Below are 18527 nucleotides of genomic sequence, written 5' to 3'. Positions count from 1 at the left end.
CAAATAGACCAATTTCGATATATTAAAATTCCGCTTAAAACAATAGACTTCAATACGAGGCTCTGGGGAATAACAAGAGTTTGTGGGGTTTATTTCCCAGAGCCTCGTGCTGAGGACTATTGTTAGGCTGAATTAAATTGGTCTATCAGGCCATTTCTGAGTTGCCTCTTGCCTGTGTCAAAACGAGTCTTCATTCCAAACCATTCATATGAATAATCATTTTCATGCAAATCAAGAAAGGTTTTGTACGAAGAATCGTTTTGAAACGGAGGCAAAAGGTAACGGCCTTTTGTGGATGGCAACCTAACCATCAACCATCCTAGAGGCAAACAGGCTTTGTGAATTTTGTTGGTAAATCTGCATTTAGTGTCTGAGTGGGAATTTTCAAAGGACGTTTGCTGGGGACAAATTTCTCACTGTCTAAATGTAGCTCAGAAATGAAATCACTTTTAAGAGCCTCATCTTGCAGTGTCTTGTGGGACTGTTACAAGATAAGCAGCCATATTTTGTCCCCGGTAACAGGGAGACGCCCAAAATATTTCCTTGCCCCTTAAGTGGTGAATTTTCTTCAACTTGTAAATAGAAAAGGTTTTCATAAGCTACTACAATTATAAACTGGCAATTTATAATAAAGTAATCAGGTAAATCTGAGTGGTTGAATGGAACTTGCGAACAAAAATGGTGAGACCACATTTGATCAACAGGAAAATCTGCTTTTTAATGTACAGTGCAATCTAAGCACTTTCTACATACTGTAGCTGAGTGAGTAGCCTGGTATAAAATAATGCACTAAGATGTATTTGAATTGAGTAGTAGCTTAAAACCATGGGATTCGCAACAGGACCCATCACTGGAAAACTTTTCAACAACAAATGGGAAACTGACAAACAGCTTACAGAGTTTAAATTTTATACCACAAAAAATACTTTCAGGTAACCAACAACTGAAAAAGCAAACAGACAAACAAACAAACAAACAAACAAAACAAAAGCAAAAAAAAAAAAAAAAAAAAAAAACGATATTTTTTCCCATTAGTCAGTCACAATAATAATAATAATAATAATAATAATAGTAATAATAAGATTGATAACAGCGACAAATCCAACTGTCGAGTAAGTAGAGTTTGCATGTTGTGGAAAAGCGCAGTAAATTGAAGTTTTGATTACTAAAGATAAACTTTTGTTAACAAAACATTATTGCCACTTAAAGTAGTCCAGCCACAAACTTGAATGACTCCTATGTTAAAACCATTGTGGAAAACAAATCTGATTAATTGAAGAAAAAACAAGTCTACTGTAGGATAAAATTAGTGTTCTTAAACAAAAGAAATACAGTGGAAAACATTATCCAGTAGACCAGCAAGTCACTAGATCCCTTGCAAAATACATTGTAATGCACAGTTTTGCATTGTGTGCTTCCAGAGAATATCTATACCTCCACCAAGGATGGTTATTTGGTTTATACCCTCCCCCTCCCCCGTGGAATTTTTACTTTACCTTTACACTTTCCCTTTAAAAATCTGGCTATTGAGACCCCACCCCCCTCCTCCCTCAGAATTTCTCATGACCACCATTGGTGTAGGTATGGATATTTTCTGGACATGCACAGTGTAGGTATCTATAAACTAGTATTTCTTTTTCAAATAACTGCTTATCGCAAGTACAGTTCTCAAGAAAAACGCTTTCTTTTCCAAGACCTATTTTTTGTTTGTTTTACACCACTTGCTGCTAGGCTATAGTTCCTACTTTACTCAGATTACAAAAGGAGAGTGAAGCACATAAGGACTATATATACCGTCAAGGTCAGTTACCTATATACAAGTTGTACAACTTCTTTTACATACTGTAAGAAACATTATTAACAACTCTATGTTGAAAGTGGTTTATGTCCATAACAATATGGACAAAATTATTGAAAATTCATGCCATAACCTAAATTCTCAGCTTCACTTCTTTGTTATGATGAGTACTTTAGGTTACACAGTTTACTAAATGAGCAACCCAGGTAATAATATTAGTTATTATGACCTCTCACTTAATTCAAACTAAAAACAAAGACAGCAGCACAGGATTGTTGCAATAAAGTCAGCATCATTTTGAACATAGTGGTATCGATTTTCTCAATTAAAGTGGCAAACTGGCCAACAGGCAACTATATCACCAGTCAGACTTTTTTGCCTCATTGTTCCTGGATACATTATTTTACTGTGACTCACTGTCTCCATCAGCACTAGCAAAAAGCAAATAACTAATAAAATATTCTTGAGGGCAGCATTTGTAACATAATAACTTGTCATTCAAACATGAATTTGGTTTACCTCACCACCTTCACTGTCCCAAGCCTGCAAACAGGTTCCCAGCAAGGACGGAAAAAACCTTCGGTGAGCGAAGCGAGTGGGAGTCCACGAGGGAAGCAAATGGGAGTGCAGACCGCTCTCGGCTCATCCCGCTTGCCCTAGACCACACTTGGCTAGCTCATACAAAACCTAACCAGGAGCCTGTTCGCAGGCTACAGTGTCCCTTGACTATCTCCATTTCTACATTTTTCCCAAACCTCAAGGATTTTGCAGGTAGCAGTCAGAAACTCTAGATGTAGGTTCATGAATATTACAGTATGAATGGTAAATGCCAAAGAATCATCTTTCCTGTGATAAATTCCTTAAAACGACTGGACAATAAAATGGACTGTAAGGGCAGTGTACTAATCAGGAAGAATGGGATCGTTCACCCTTGATTTTAGCCACATACTTCTTCACTAGGGATCTGATTCTCTCTGGGTCAATGGAACTGTTGGAGTTGGTCACCTGAGTAAAAAGGAGTGGAAATATTACTGAAAAATAATACACAATTTAGTTGGAATACAATTAAATTACACAGAAAGCACAATAAATTATTAACATGGGTTATTGGCCAAGCATGAGGTCAAGATGGCTGAATATTGGCTAAGTTCTGTTTTTACATATTTATGGACTGCAATAGAGTGGACCATAAATGTACAAATTAAAAAAAAAAAAAGAAAAACCTTGCCCAAACAAAAACCTTGAAAACTGGTTTTCTTCGCACCCTGCTCGGGGGGTGAGATTGGAATAATTTGACAAGGCCACACGGCATTTGCTAGAAGCAGGACATTGAACCAAATCTTACAGTTCCAAGTATCTATGGGACGGCCACATGTATAGTACAAGGGTTAGTGTACAATTTACATATGGATGCCTGCGACAAACCTGTGGAACTGCCCTTCTGAGGATACTCTTGTATTCCTCTTTGTCGATATCCCTGTGTTTGTAGTATGCTTTTAGAACATGTTTCACTTCTTCTTCAACTCGAGCTTGGCGATGAAGCTTGTCAATAAGTTCCTACAAGAACACAACCATGACAATGGACACAAATTAGAAATAAAAAGGAAACATTCCTCTACATGTACTGCGATAACAGAATAATAATAAAATGTAATGCTTCACTCAGGATCAGGGAAATTATATATTGGATTTTTCTACACTTGTCAGTTGGCAACTAGTTATCTATAAAACCAAGAAGTCGTCTACTTGCCCAGGTCAAATTTGACTTTCCATGTTGAGTAGTAAATTATACTAGAACTACATTTTGACCAGTATACTGATTGGAAGCCTCACCCTTTCTTTATCTTACCAACATACTGTACACTGTAGTCACATGTTTTCATTACACATGCAAGCAAAAAAACAAATGACATGGAAAAAATAATAATACAAAAAAAAATCGAAAAATTAAAAAAAAATAAAATAAAAACAAGAAAAGTTGCTTCCTAAAATACCGACATGTCCACTGGGTGAGTAAGTTGTGCCACTGACAATGATGGCATCAAAACAAATGGCTGCTCTTTGCTGAACATATGGCCCTTTCTTTGATGAAAAAAGGTTACCATTATAGCAACAGTAACCCGTTATATTTGCTTTGTGGGCTTATAACTCGAAAACAAGTGGATTGAATAAATGATAAAAATGAAAACTAAAGAAAAACAAAAACTAATAACCAAAACAAAACAAAAAGAAAAAAAAATTAAGGTGGCTCTAAATGCACTCCAATTTATTTTTAACTTGAAAAAAGTTGAATCTTCATAAGCCCTTGAAGCTGAAATATAAAGGGTTAGACGTAAACCATTGCTACCTGTATGGTGACTTGTCTAGAAAATGACTATAATTTAAATTATAACTTGTCCTCCAATGACTATCAACTGAAAAAAGAGTTGCACTATCAATTTATCAAAAATAGAATTGCTGTCTATATACATGTTGGAAACTGTTGCAAACCACCTTACATGTTGTTGGAACACACACGGACCATCCTACAGTTTAAGTAAACCAACTACTACTAATTCATATCTTTACCAGGAAGAATTCTTGAGTTTCAATTATGACAAGTTCATTTTAAATAATGGAGAAGTTTTCATCAGTCATTTCATCAAAAAAGAGATTAAGAATAAGTTGCTTAATTAATCTTACCTGTACTTTAGTCTTCTCTCTTTGTCGTTCTTTTTGTCTCCTTCTCCTTTCTTTAGGATCAGTTATGTTGTTCAAATCCTCGTCATAGTCTTCAGTAATAATTAAACCAGATTCAGGTTCATAAGGCTCCTCAAACAAGGACTGCTTATTAATCACAGGTTCCACAAACTTTTCTTTGGGCTTTTCTTGCTTGGTTTTTTTGACACTGCTTTGATTCTGCTGCTGCTGTTTCCAGAATTCTTCATTCAATCTGTCAATGATGTCCCCTTCTGGCGATGACATTTCCATGTCCATGGGACTTACAACTAAATTAAAGTTGTTTCTTCCTTCTTCTTTCCTTGTTACAAATGGCTCGAATTTACCTTTCTCAATGTCTTTTTTACCAGAATAAAGTTTTTGGAGTGTTCCAGGTGTTGGAAGAAGGCCCTGAGAACCTTTAGGGATGTTACCACTCGTAACAGCAGCTAGATTTCTAAAGCCTGTCCATGGCCGGCCATCGAAAGTAGGAGTGGGTAAGAGGCCCATCTGGGTTGGAGGGGATCCTAAAAGTCCCAATTGAGATGTTGCTGTGGTGTTAGGATGTTCCCGATCTCCACTTACTGGGGGAGGGGCAGGTGGGGCTTCATCCAAGAAAGGAATAGTTTCAAGCTTAGAGGACAAAAATGTCAATTTATCAGATTCCTCCAATGTCTGAGCTGAGGCTGCACTGTCATTTGTCATTTGGACATGATTTGTTTTATTTGTATCAACAGACGTAGTTTTTTCTACTACATTGTGTACCAACACAGAATTGTTATCTTTTGAATCTGCAGGTTTTGATATATTCAGTTTGTCCTTCACAACAGAATCCTCAGGTTTGGACTGCACGTCAGAGAACCCAGACTGCTGAGTTTCCATTTCTTGTGGCACATCATTTTCCTTACAAACTTTGTCTTGTTGGTTCCCATTCAGGGTTTCTTCTTTAGTTTCTTTCTTCTCTTCACCTTTAAGTGGTTCCTTCCTCTTATTTTTAATGCTGCAGTGACAATAATGAAACCTTATTATAGTCAGAACGTTTCTTAGGAAATATCTGTTATCAAAATGGAAGCTGAATAAAATACATGTACATGTATCCTAAACACATCGTTATAATTTTGTGATATTGTGAGGACAAAATAATCACAATGAAAAAGAAAACTACATGTAGTGAGTTCCTCAAATTAATTTTTCTTATAGAGTCAGCCAGCTCTGTAATATTTGAGCTTCATATTGACATCTTTACAATAAACAAAAACCACATTATTAAACAATGATTAATTATTATTAATGATTAATTATTATTATACAGACTGATGGTTCAACAAGTTTTGACACTGGTAAAGCACTTCAGATTAATTACTCTTCACTTGTACGTACTATGAATAACACTCATCACTCATTTCATGTTACAACCTCAGTTCATACACCCATTATGTTTAAACCATTCGATAGATCTATAACATTAATTTCTCCATGAAAAATTAGTTATTTTGTAGACATGTATAGAACAAACACACTTACCGTATTTACTCAAACAAGCGCTGTGGCACTTACTAAATTTTAGCGTCTCAAGTGCGGCGCTTATTTGAGGGAGGCGCTTATTCGAGGGCGACATTTATTTGAAATAAAAATAAATGAGATAAAGAAGTTATTTTATTGTAATTCAAAGGCACATTTTCAATCTGTGAGAAATTTAACAGTAACAGGCAGAAGCATCTTTGTTATTGTCACCATCCATCCCTTTGTGCAATTTTCAATTGGTGTCTTCAGTCATCTTTGAGAATTTTAAACAGAAAAATCAATAGAGGAGCAGTGAAATATACCCATTTTGAACTGAAGGACGTCACTTTAGGTGAAAATAAATTTCCAATGCTGTGTTAGACTTGCTTTGTAATAGAGTTTTAGTTACAGCTAACTCCTAGATAAGCACCACATCTAGGCTGCAACGCTTATTAACTTTTTTATCCCAAATGCAGCGCTTATTTGAGTAAATATGGTTTACATGTATGCAAACTGTCATCGTCGTTGTTGTCAACATCGTCACTGACATTACTATCATCAAACAACATGGTGATAGAGTGATCCAAATACACCATTCATGTATGCTATAAACAGAGACTTTGAACAATGTCTTGTAATGTCGGATATTAGAGAAATAAATAAATACAGGTCTGATGTTTGCCCCTGACAAAAGGAAAAAAAGAAGTAAAATCCGAGAAAAATTGAGATGTCAAGACCCCTGTCTGAAAAGGACTGAGAATTTAGACTGATTTTGGACTCCAAGACACAAAGAAACACTAAAAGGAGACTCTGGGACTTATCACAAAGGTTCCAAGATTTCAAAATTGGATCAAAAGGTTTTGACAACCCAAAGTGTCTAGTACAGTATTGTGCAAAAGTAACGAGAGCGAAATGTGTGAATTTCGTTCTTTGTCTCCGCAAACTTTCAAAGAAAATTCACCCGAAAATTCAAGGGTCTTTTCGCAATGTCTTGAGTATTATTTCTTTAAAACAAAGGACGAAAATTACAATCCACCACCCCTAACAAATTTAATGCAGCCTAAAATAATTGAAATTGCTCACATTTATCTCAATTATTATTCTCTTCAATTATCTTGAATTTAATTGTTCGAAAACAATTACTAACATACTGATCGTCAATCATTTCACATTAGGTGAGTAAAGACAGTGCAGATATCTCATTCGGCTAGCCTGCAGAACAGGCAGACTAGCAGGGCATAGAGTGAAATACAATACATGAGCATGGTGCGCGACCACTTGCACAAAGCACGAGTGGAAAAAAATCCACCTGTAGTCACACCATTGTTTATGCTCTACCACCCCCTTAAAATGATTAGCATGAAAGAATGAGTGAAAACAAAGCAATTCAATTTATTGGCCCAAAAAAATGAAACCATGCAAGCTCTGACCTTGACAGTTCCACAGCTCTACTCTCCTTTTAAAAAAGTCCTCCTGGTAACATAACAACTTTAAGTTCCCTTCAGAAACAAGTGAGGAGCAATATGAAAGGTCGAGAGGCTGGAATTTATAAGAGAACAGCAAATGTACAAATGCCACTAGCTGTAGGAGTCTGTGTAGGCCTGTCACCCCAATTTAACCCATTTTGCTTTTTCTTGTGTCTGACATCACATGGCTTAAAGCAACTAATCGGCAAAAACTATTTGCCAGGCAAACAGTTGGAAGAGCATAAACAATGGTGTGACTACAGGCAGATTTTTTTCGACTTGTGCTTCGTGCTTGTGGTCACGCTCCGCGCTTGTGTATCACGCTATGCACTCGTGTATCCCACTTTGTGCTCATGTACATGTATCACGCTTCCCAGTCTGCTCCACCAATCCGCCTGTTCAGCAGGCTACATTCAGCAAGCTTACAATGTAACTGAAACCTTACCTTTCTTCATGAGTTGTTCTTTTAAAGTCTGGAGTCTTTGGATCTGACAGATCTTTTCCAAAAAGAACGTCCTCTACACTCTTGTCAGCTCCTTCTCTGGGTGACAAACGTTCAGTGAAAACAAAATCAAATTCATCTTCCCAGGCTTTAAATGGGCTGCAAGAAGGAGAACGTTGTTTCTCCAAATCTTCCAACTTCGGTGCCACACTGTATAATGATTCTTTCTGTTTTTCCATTGCTGGTGATTTTTCTATTACAGGTACGTGTTGTGGCGACTTTTCCATTGCTGGTGACTTTTCCATTGCTGGTGACTTTTCAATTGCTGGCGACTTTTCCACTGCTGGCATCGTTTCCTTCACTGGTGATGTTTGCACTGCAACCTTGTCTTCAAATGAAAGATCTTCTGGTTTGTTTGTCTTAGACAGAGGGATGTTTGTGAAGTGTCCAGAGTCCAAGCTATCTGAAGCTGACGAGGTACGATGAGATGATTTTCTTGTTGGTGAGGGGCTGCCTTTGTGTTCCCTTTTGTCTGGAGATCTGACCTTTTTGGTTGATGACTTTTTATTAGGCGATCTCCTGTTTTTCTCAGAAGGAACTTTTCTTTTCATTACTGGTGAAGGGGAACGTCTCTTTGGTGATCTACCTCTTCTGTGTTCAGAAGAGGGATCTCTTTCTTTATGAGGTGATATGCTTCTTGAAAACTTCCTCTTTCTTGATGATGATGAATCTCTTCTAGATGAGGTGGTTTTAGAGGTGGACGAGCGGCTTACTTTCCTCTTATTTGATGGGGAGATGCTTCTGTTCCGAGACCTACTCCTGGATCGGTAAGATTTTGAATGTTTATTTCTTTTTGAACTTGATCGTTTCTTACTAGATGAACGACTTCTTGACCTCCTTGATTTCTCTCTGTTATATTTTGACTTTTTCCTTTTTTCTTGTGATCGACTTCTACTACGATGACGGCGATGCCCTGAACCTCTGTCTGTGCTTTTACTCTTAGACCGCTTTTGAGACTTCTGTTTAACCGATTTCAGATTGATTTTAACTGAACTTTCCTGGCTTCTACTCCTACTTCTACTTCGGCTTTTAGTTCTGTTCTGTTTTCTTTCTTTCTTTTCCTTGTCATCTACTAAACAAAAATGAATTAAAAAATAATAAGGTTCATCATGCTGACAGTAAGAAGATTTTGTGTAGCCTTGCATCACCATTCTGTACACTAGCCTTTAAGGACCCAGTAACCAATTTAGGTGCATGTTCGCGTGCATTGCTAAGGAGATGAAATTTCACTTCTGGCTGCTTACATCAGCCTGAGGGCGGAAAATAGAAACAACTCAATAACTTGCAAATTCGCTTACATTTTAGATGTTTTTCTTTGTGTTTCACAAAATGCAAAGTAAAAAAGGTACAAGCAAAGGCAAAATGAGAAAAAGACAGAAAAACAAGCGGTACAGAAAGAGAAAAACTAACTCCTCGTGGCTTTGTTTGATCTTACCAAAGTGCACTGGTAGTGTTAATTGCACATGCGTTGATAGGGTAACTTCCAATATATATCGGGCACACTTCCAGTTTCTTTAAATGCTAAAGGAAACACGGTTTTTCGTTAAATCCAGCCTTTTTCACAGATTTTGTTTAAAGCCAACGTTGGAAAGATAGCTATGCATTCCTTTTTCAAAATCATGTTTTTTTTTTCAGAAAATTACGAATTTTTTTAATAATTATTTTGAAATTCTCTCAAAATCTGACTTTTTTAAAGTGAAACAAAATCTATGCATAGTGTAGTGAGGATTTAAACTAAAATATTAAATCAATGAAAAAATCCCGATAAAGTAATTTGCCTGGGAGCCTTGGCATTTTTTCAGTATTAGTCACATGACCATGGGCATGGCCTGATGATGTCATCACTGGTGTTACTGATCATGAAAAAGTTAAAACACATGAAATAACTCTGAACTAACTAAAAATGATGAGGTTATATGAGAATAAATTTTCGTTAGCAATGGCTCGAAAGGATTGGTTAATGAACCCTTAAGCATACAGGGTGAAGGGTTTTTGGCACTGTGGAGAGTGAAAAAAAAAAACAAACACACAAACAAACAAACAAACAAACAAAAGAAAAAGGAAAAAACAGGGCAGGTCAACCTAGGTCTGATTGCCCAGGGCAAGTAAATTTTGCTCTTGGGCAAGTAAAAATGGAAGTTTGGTGGTCCTGTTTGGTGGTCCAACTAGATTCAGTAGTCTCCTTAGTGATAAATTCCAATAAAAAAACAATGTGCAGTTCCAGAAAATATCCATACTCCCCCCACAGAGGGGATTGGAATTTCCTCGGGGGGGGGGGGGGGGGGGTTCTGAAAGACCAAAAAATTTAAAGAAATGTATGAAGCTTAACTGGAATTTCCAGAGGGGATGTTAGAGAAAATCCCTTCCGTGAGAGAGGTATGATACTTCCTGGAACTACGCAATGTCAAAACTTAAGACTGCAAGATGAGCAAAACAATGGTTTGAATGCATGGATTAATTTTAAAATCCAAGGGAGCTTTGTTTGGGTTCTTCCTCCAATTGCCATATTTGCCACCATATTGGATGTTGCGTACAACAGAAGTTTTACACTACTAAAAAAGCACATGGTAGATTCAAAATTAAACATTCTGCCTTTCTTTTTGTCATTGTCCAATTCAAGTAAACAGCCAAAGGAGCGAAGTGAATCAGCAGACCACTGGTAAAACCCCAAGGGCTCTTTTAAGAGAAAACCTAAAAAGTTCAACTTTTCACAGTTATAGCACTTTTTCAAGGACTCTTCAAAGCCTGTACAAGCTATATTCTTTCAAAACAACATTATTTATACATATCAGTATGTATGACTACAGTATGTACTCACCACAGTAACATTCTAAACTAAATTGGGTAGTATCATTTAAGAGTAAATGAAGCATTGACTGTTCACTTTACTAAGGTACTTACCTTTACTTTCAGATGGGTCTTTCTTTTCAACTACTTGTTTCTGTTTTTTACGTTTCTTCTTCTTTTTCTTCCTATCCTTCTTTTTGCTCTTGTCCTTTCTATCTTCTTTTCGTTTCTTGGAGTCTTTTTTGCCGTCAGATGACCTGTCACTATCACTGGAATCAGATGCAGAAAGTTGACCCTCTTCCTTGATTTTCTCCACTTTGGCTAGACTGTCATCTAGCATTGCATGAATATCAAAGTCATTGAAATCGTCTTCTTTCTCTTCAGTAAGAGAAATTTTGTCATCAGAGAGACACGTCTCCCTGGAAACCTCGCCACCACTAGTTTCAAGCTTGTTGGAATTTTCATTAGACGCATTCACTTCTTTTCTTATGGCATGTTCAGTACTAGAATTTTTAACAGCTGAGATGTCTACTGCTTTCTTAGTTTTTTTAACAGGCTTTTTCACTTTGGCTATGAGTGAGTTCCGTATCTCTTCCTCAGTGTCATTTCCACTGTCGGCATATTCCCCAAGGAGTGACAATCCAGGCTTAGGTTTGGTTTTGTCTGCAAAAGCACCATTACCTTTTACACCAGTAACATTGTCAGATCCAGAATCCACAATATTTTCTTCGTACAAGTCCATAAATATGCTTTTACTTGAGCTGCTAGGGAGCTGGTTGGTGTCTTCAGATGTTGAACTGACCTCAGAAAAATTCACTTCACCTTTCAGTGTGCTTTCGTTCTTTGTAACAGAACTAGTGGTGCTGACACCTTCAATTTCTTCATCAGTGTATAATGACAGCACAGATTCCTTCTTACTAGAGCTCTCCTTTTGCATATTTCCTCTGGGTAATTCAAATTATCAGACCTGCATTTATAATAATAGAAATACATCTTCATTTGTTTAAAACTGGAATAAAAATGCTTCTCATATGAACTGGATAGTCCCCTCTCTGAAAAGATAGATAAGCATATACGTAATGCAAAAAGCTACATTTTCTTTTACAGTATGAATTCCACAACAAAGTGTAGAGAAAAGATGACAAAGGATCCTTAAAGAACAATAATTTGGTCTTGGTGACAAGTGGCAGCTTGGAAAAGTGGGTAATTTTCACATTTGGTGATCCTGTAGCACAGCAACACTCCATTTCACACACACAAAAAAAATGCTCCCAAACACAGAAACAATAGATGGACTTGTTGGTATTGTTCACATGCCATGTTTTCAAATGTTTAGAAGGAAATGTAATAAGGTTTTGAGTGTGTCTGTAATAAAAAAAAAGGGCAAGGCCATGTCTTGAGTTAGCTTTTTGGATACAAATATCCGTCTAGTTTTGGAAATCTCCGACTCAATCAAGTCACATGTACACTTGGTACTGCAAGCAGACAATTAATGATTTCTTTTCATTAGCTAACTTGAATACGACAAGAAGAAAAGAGGACAAGGATCAAAACACTAGACTTATTTATAAAAGAGCCTAATGGAGTAGCTGACTTGAATTGACTATCACATCGCAATCTGCACGTTTGATAAGCCGACAGTGACATAAAAAGACAAAACAATAAAAAAAATTCTAGCGATTTACGGCGTCACTGTTTACATGTATGCTTAAACTATCTAAACTCGCTTCGGATCGATCCACGCACAGTGTAAAGCTTACGAACAGCTTCTAAAGCGTGGCCACGATTGAGTGAAAGTCTATCTACCTCTTAGGAATTTGACACTCCAATAAAAGTCTTTGTTTGTCTGTAAAGTGTAACTCTCAAGCTAATGACTTACCGTTTTCGCTGGTTAACACAATGGTCGAGGGACTATTCCGAAAAAAACTTTTCCAGTTCAAGCTGACTACAGTCGCCATGTTAGACATGAAAACATCCCAGCATGCAGTTGAAAGAGTTCAAGCCTGCTGCATAACTAAAACCCTGATCAGCGGATTGCCTCTCGGATTTTACCTAAGTACTTCATGTATCCCTTATTGTAGTGTATTTAAATATTCTCTACTATACCACTGCATTCCCCTGTATTCCCCTGAATTCCCCTGAATTCCCCTGTATTCCCTTGTATTCTGTACTATTCCCCTGTATTCTGCTGTATTTTTAGTTCCCTTGTATCCTGTGTATTCCCTTTTAGAAAGAAACTGACAGACTACGCGAGCTCTGACTGGTCAAAAACCTATAGTTTATTGTATCAGTAAACACATCGTTTCCGATACGCAGCACTATGTGAGAACTAGAGAAATCAAAACATTAGCCAAAATATATTAAAGCTTTACATATATTTTCGGCCTTCACTGGCTGAGATATCCATAATACGACTAGAAATTTGCAAGAAAAACAAGACCAGAATTTGGAAGGGATATAAGTCACAACTGCATAACTAGTCCTCAGTTGTGCAGCCAGGCTTATCCATCTCTCAAAAAAAAAAAAAAAAAAAAAAAAAAAAAATGACCACTTTACCTCGTTGCTCAAGAATTTTCATTGGCTTCCGGTAGAAAAAAAACTCATCTTCAAAATTAGACTCATTACCTTTAAGACTCTTCAAGCCCTACAACCCCGCTGGAACACTTAGATCGACCACTCAGAATATTCTTTACAAGCCAAGGCTACGGGGGCCGTTCATTTACGGTTTCGGCTCCAACTGTGAAGAACGTACTTCCAAAAGATATTAAAGACTTGTCTTCTACGAACATTTTTAAAAGTAAACTGAAAACGTGGCTTTTTAAACAAGCATATTGAAGTTGAAATTTTGAATTATATATATTTTTTAATTTTAATGTTTTTCGACATTTTCTTAATTTATTTATAGTAGGTATTTGTTAATAGATTCAATTTCTTGTAAAGAGCTATTGAACCATTTGGAAATGGCGCTATAAAAATTTTATTATTATTATTATTATTATTATTATTATTATTATCATTTTCATCATCATCATCATCATTATTATCATTATATTTATTAATGTCGTCTTTGTCTTTTCGCGTGTCACGTATGGATGTTAAACATTTTCAAAAGCCTTTTTTGTCCGAGGCATTTTCCTCTAACTTAGTGATTTTGGAGTTGAAGTGCTTAGTTTTTTCTTACTTTTTTCCTTCAGTATAGCTTTTTGTATCTCGTTAGAAGCAGCATGATATCCAGTGTACTCGTAAGTTTGCATTTAAAAGATCTCTGTGTTTTTGGTTCGAAAGCCCCCTTACTGTTTTTTAAAGCGACATTCTTTATCAACTGACCATTTTTTTGTTTGACAGTCATTTCATTTTTTACCCTTTTTTCTTATTCTTATCTTTTCTATCGGCGGCGGGTACTAACAAGCTACTGATAAAATGCTTACGGGTGAATATCAGACGAAGAGTGTTTCCGTCGAAGAACTATCGGCTGATAGTTCCTCCGCAGAAATTCGATTTTGTTTAAGCAAATATTTAACTAGCAAATATGCTAGTTTTAAGAACATCAAATTTTCATGATTTTCAAGGGGTAAGAGGGTCGTAGCCAGGATTTTTCAAAGGGAGGGGGGGGGGGGGGGGGTCGCGCTGTGTCAAAGTGAAGGTACTCACCAGATTGTCATGGCGTTTTCGCCACCTAATGTAGGTTGTTTGCTTAAAAAAGCTTACAAGAGGAGGGGTCACGGGCACCCCAGGACCCCCCAATGTACATCGCCAACTGTCAACTTATTTAATGGTCGAATACCATGAATCTGTGACCCTCTTTCAACACATGATCACCACTGCATCTAAGTCAAAAACAGCTAAGTCATTTGCAGATAGTTGCTTCCTTTGCACTACACCAAAATATTATGTTTGATCATCATGGTCTGATGGCTTGAATCCTTGCTTGCAGCGGTTCCTTGTTCGTCACACAATGCTGTCATCCCATTTTAGGGGGTAGGGATAGGACAATTTCTATCCTAATACATAAGGCTCCGTAAGGCTGGGAACCACTGGGAGCACACAATCGTGTTGAGTAGGACGAGATTAAATTAAGAAATGAGAAGAATGAATAGTTTACCATTGCCCCTGTTGTTATCTTTTACTCGACCACCGCTACCTACATGCCCTGCGTAATACTGTAACGCTAAACTGGTACCTAGGTCTTTTCGCGCTGTGCAATTATTTTTGGTTTACATGTAATACATTGGGCTACCCTCGGGGAATGGGCGGTGACCGCTTAATGGGGCTAGCCGCTTAAATAGAGGTTGGTGTACCTTGAATATTTAATTTTTCACTATCGGGTTATAAATTTCTTGGTGAACATGGAGTCAATTCAAGACAATCGTGGTAGACGTGTATTTGAATTATCACTCGTCATGCACCTTCAATTTCAGACTCTTATCTGCCATCTCCCTTTCCAAAACAAAGTTTTTAAATTTTGGGTGGCCGCTTAATAGGGGTAAAGACAATAATGAAACCCTTATCGGAACGACCAAATGGTGGCCTTGGAGGTAACGGGGCAATAAGTGTTTTATTTACAATATTTTACTGGCTATAATTTTGGACTGTATTGACAACAGTCCTCTATTTTTTATTACAAACATACCAATGCCTCACCACTAGGCAAACAAAATACGCCAAGTAAAATGGCATGGCCAGAGCTATTTATTCACGTAATTACTAATTAAATTTAGTCTGTTTTTCTCACAAATTAGACACGTTGTGATTTCCTATTTTTATTTCAGCTAGTTCTTGCTTCATTGATCTATAATTTGTTTCATGGTGATTTTTATAAAATTCTAGTGAGTACAGGCGCTACATCAAAATGTACAACAAACGTGATTTGGACTGAGGTCAAGTACACTATTGAATACGATTATATAAATATACACATATTATTATATACATGAACAAACAGATGAACAATGAGTAAATTGTTTCATTTATCCTGAGAGTGCTCTATACAAAATAGATCAAAATGTGCAGCATATGCCGTGACAGCATTGCGTGACGAACAAATAACGGCTGTAAGATTGTGCTGCGCTGATGCGCTTATCAGCAATGGTCAGCAATCGATCAAACGTATTATTTTGGCGCAGTGCAAAGCAAGCAACTATCTACAAATGACTCAGCCGTTTTTGACTTAGATGCATTGATGTTCATATGCGCAGAAAGATGGTCACAGATTCATGGTATTCGACCAATAATAGGTTGACAGTTGGCGATGTACATCGGACTTTAACCTTGTGTAAACAAAAGCAAACTTCTGCTTTATGTGCGATGAATGGTGAGAGATCAACTAGAAACACGTCAAATCGACTTTGGACCTGCCTTTAGCAACAAATAAGGTTAGAACATTTCGAAATTATCAGCTCTGTGTCTATTTCAACTTATTATAGGTCAAGTCATGTGGCGCATGCTAAAATATACGTCTAACCCGTAAATTGAAATTTGATGAGGGAATGGTCAAATATTTGCATTTTTAACGTACTTTGAAAAGCTCTGCGGTCGCTCACAATTATTTGCCCAAAGAAATGTTTACAGGAATCTGTAGATCATCCTTCTGCAATTCAACCACCAGAAGCTTAATCCATTTGAAGGTTTTGCACATGGTGAAAATCAACTATATTCACGAAGTACTTTTAAGTGAATGAAATACATGTCTTCGAAATTTAATTATTTTGCACCCAAAAAGACAACGCAGCATTCCCTAAAACCAACCCAGTACACATTTATACATTGCACAAAAATATTTGAGTGGTTTAAAGACAGAAGAATGATGTGGTTTTGCATGCGAGGCTCTTAAACTTGCTTAATAAAATGGTGCGTCAAATGACGATTTTAACAAAATTTGATAATTTGCATATTTCTTTGAAATAAAAGGATATTTTGCCAAAAAAAACTATCCAGTAGTTCCTGTCATGCCCTAGCCTATCTACCATAAGAATATGAGCGAAATCAAATTTTCGACCCTTGCCGCGAAATTAAGAATTTGTCTGATTTTTTCAGGCAGGCACTCTAAGAATATTGTTTTTCCATTTCCATTATAGAGAGCTATTTGCTCCAGTTAGCCTGAAATATAAGGCTCGGGTTAGCATGTGTATGGTTTGAAAATGGGAATATGATATTCTTAAAAAGTGTGCAGTCTACATTTTACCCCTGATCTGCAGGCTAGTCTGATAAGACATTTTCTTAAACATATTGACATGCACGGTCCCATTTATATGGTCTTGGGTACTGAAGACAACCCTATTAGACCCTTCTGAGGCAAATTTATCAAGTGTTCATATGAAATGACATTGTCCCTCCGGGATTACTTTGAAGTAAGCCTTTTTACATTATTCCACTGCTCAGTTATCCTTCTTCCTTTGGGTTCCTTTCAGTCATTTGATCATTGTGGGCTTTGGTGAGTTAATGTTGATTTCTTCATACCATGAGTTTCCCCAGGTAGGCCAGTCATAGTATTTTGATGAGAAAAGGTTATCAGGCCTACTAGGGTTACCCTAGTTGTCAAGGATGACTTGTGTGCTTGGGGGTTTCACTTTCTCAACAAAATGGTGAAAGTTAGCTTGTTTAGGGTCACTGGAGGGGAGGGTTTTCTTGGTTACCAAGACCAAGTAAAGGGCCTCAATATCAGCTTTTTGCAACCTGCAATCATGTATGCCTATATATTAAACTTGAGTTCCGAACTCTGGTCACCTTGAGTCCCTGTTGCTGGATCTTGTTATGTTTAAAAATTGGTGCAGTTCATCAACAATTTAGGAATTTGAAGTTTGATTTATTTTAATTCCTAAATGATATTGTAACTTTTCTTCAAGTGAGGATCCAAAAATGCTTGTGCAGAGTATTTGTTATAGTTTTTTCGACCAACTTTGAAAATATCATTTTTCCTTTGTGTGTATGAGAGTGCTGGAAATATTTCTTTATGTGATAATCTGAAGACCTTAATTCAATGTATGTATTTTTACTGGAAATGAACTATTAATGTTTTCTAAATTATGATATTAGCTCCATGTACATAACCACATTGTATCTGCTTGGTCGGGATTTGAAAGGCGGATGGGGTTGGATTGTTAAATTATGAGAATTACATTTTTATGGTAAATACCTATTGATTTTCTGGTGCTAGATCTCATTAGTTTATGTCTTCTGTTGAAAAGAGTAAGGGGCAATGTAAAAAGCAAAGGGGAAGGGAGGTCATATAAACATTTGATTTACTCCAATTTTCAACTGGTGAAACTGAATATTAAGAGGAGTCTTGTTTGATCTTCTTAAACCTTAGATTACCATCCTCCACTACCTTTGCAAGACCATCCAAGCAGGCCACGTTTCTGGCAATACATGCAACCACCATAGAAAGCTATCTATTTATTGTCAATTTACAGTCAATTAAACATTTAAAGCCCATTCTTGTGTGTAGTGGGATTTTTTTGGTATTTGCTGAAAATGTACGCTTATCACTTGCATAGCGCATTCACTGTGATGCTCTTCTTCAGAATATTTCTTTGGAGGTTAGTTTAAACTTAATGCATAATACGTTTTAAAACTATATTTATTTACTGAGATTTATGATTAAAATTGCAAGTATTTTTGAAGAAAACTGATTATCAATTCAAACCTAGAGTCAGCGAAGCTATTACAATTTCTTGATACAGACACTTTTAACTAACAAGGGGTTTGGTGGTAATAAGAGATTGCCTTGTCCTGATATTGATCTTTCCAGCTCTGTCATACATACTGAGCTCTTTGT

General features: G+C 36.8%; 1 protein-coding gene and 1 long non-coding RNA gene across 3 annotated transcripts; one reads left to right on the top strand and one right to left on the bottom strand.

Moving 5' to 3' along the window:
• Positions 1-692: 692 nt before the first annotated feature.
• On the bottom strand, positions 693-12765 carry LOC110064153 (uncharacterized). 2 transcript variants are annotated; one of them, XM_020771161.2, is made up of 6 exons: positions 12633-12765; positions 10868-11720; positions 7910-9038; positions 4481-5495; positions 3224-3355; positions 693-2803 (listed from the first exon to the last, which is right to left on the bottom strand). In XM_020771161.2, exons 2-6 carry the CDS (start codon positions 11688-11690, stop codon positions 2705-2707), a joined length of 3198 nt encoding a protein of 1065 aa, XP_020626820.2. In that variant the 5' UTR covers positions 11691-11720; positions 12633-12765; the 3' UTR covers positions 693-2704. The 2 variants fall into 2 exon arrangements, with proteins under 2 accessions (XP_020626820.2, XP_089145587.1); XM_089289461.1 differs by having other exon boundaries at positions 7910-9035.
• A 2370-nt stretch (positions 12766-15135) lies between these two features.
• LOC149111881 (uncharacterized) lies at positions 15136-18184 on the top strand. The gene is made up of 2 exons (XR_016207169.1): positions 15136-16125; positions 18060-18184. It is a non-coding gene; the product is annotated as an uncharacterized LOC149111881 (long non-coding RNA).
• The last annotated feature ends 343 nt before the right edge of the window (positions 18185-18527 follow it).

This window comes from Orbicella faveolata, unplaced genomic scaffold (assembly GCF_042242905.1).
Source record: "Orbicella faveolata isolate gen_17 unplaced genomic scaffold, um_ofav_v1 contig_2, whole genome shotgun sequence".
Lineage (NCBI taxonomy): Eukaryota > Metazoa > Cnidaria > Anthozoa > Scleractinia > Merulinidae > Orbicella > Orbicella faveolata.
Note: the sequence above shows the minus strand (reverse complement) of the source record. Positions and strands in the feature narration are given on the sequence as shown.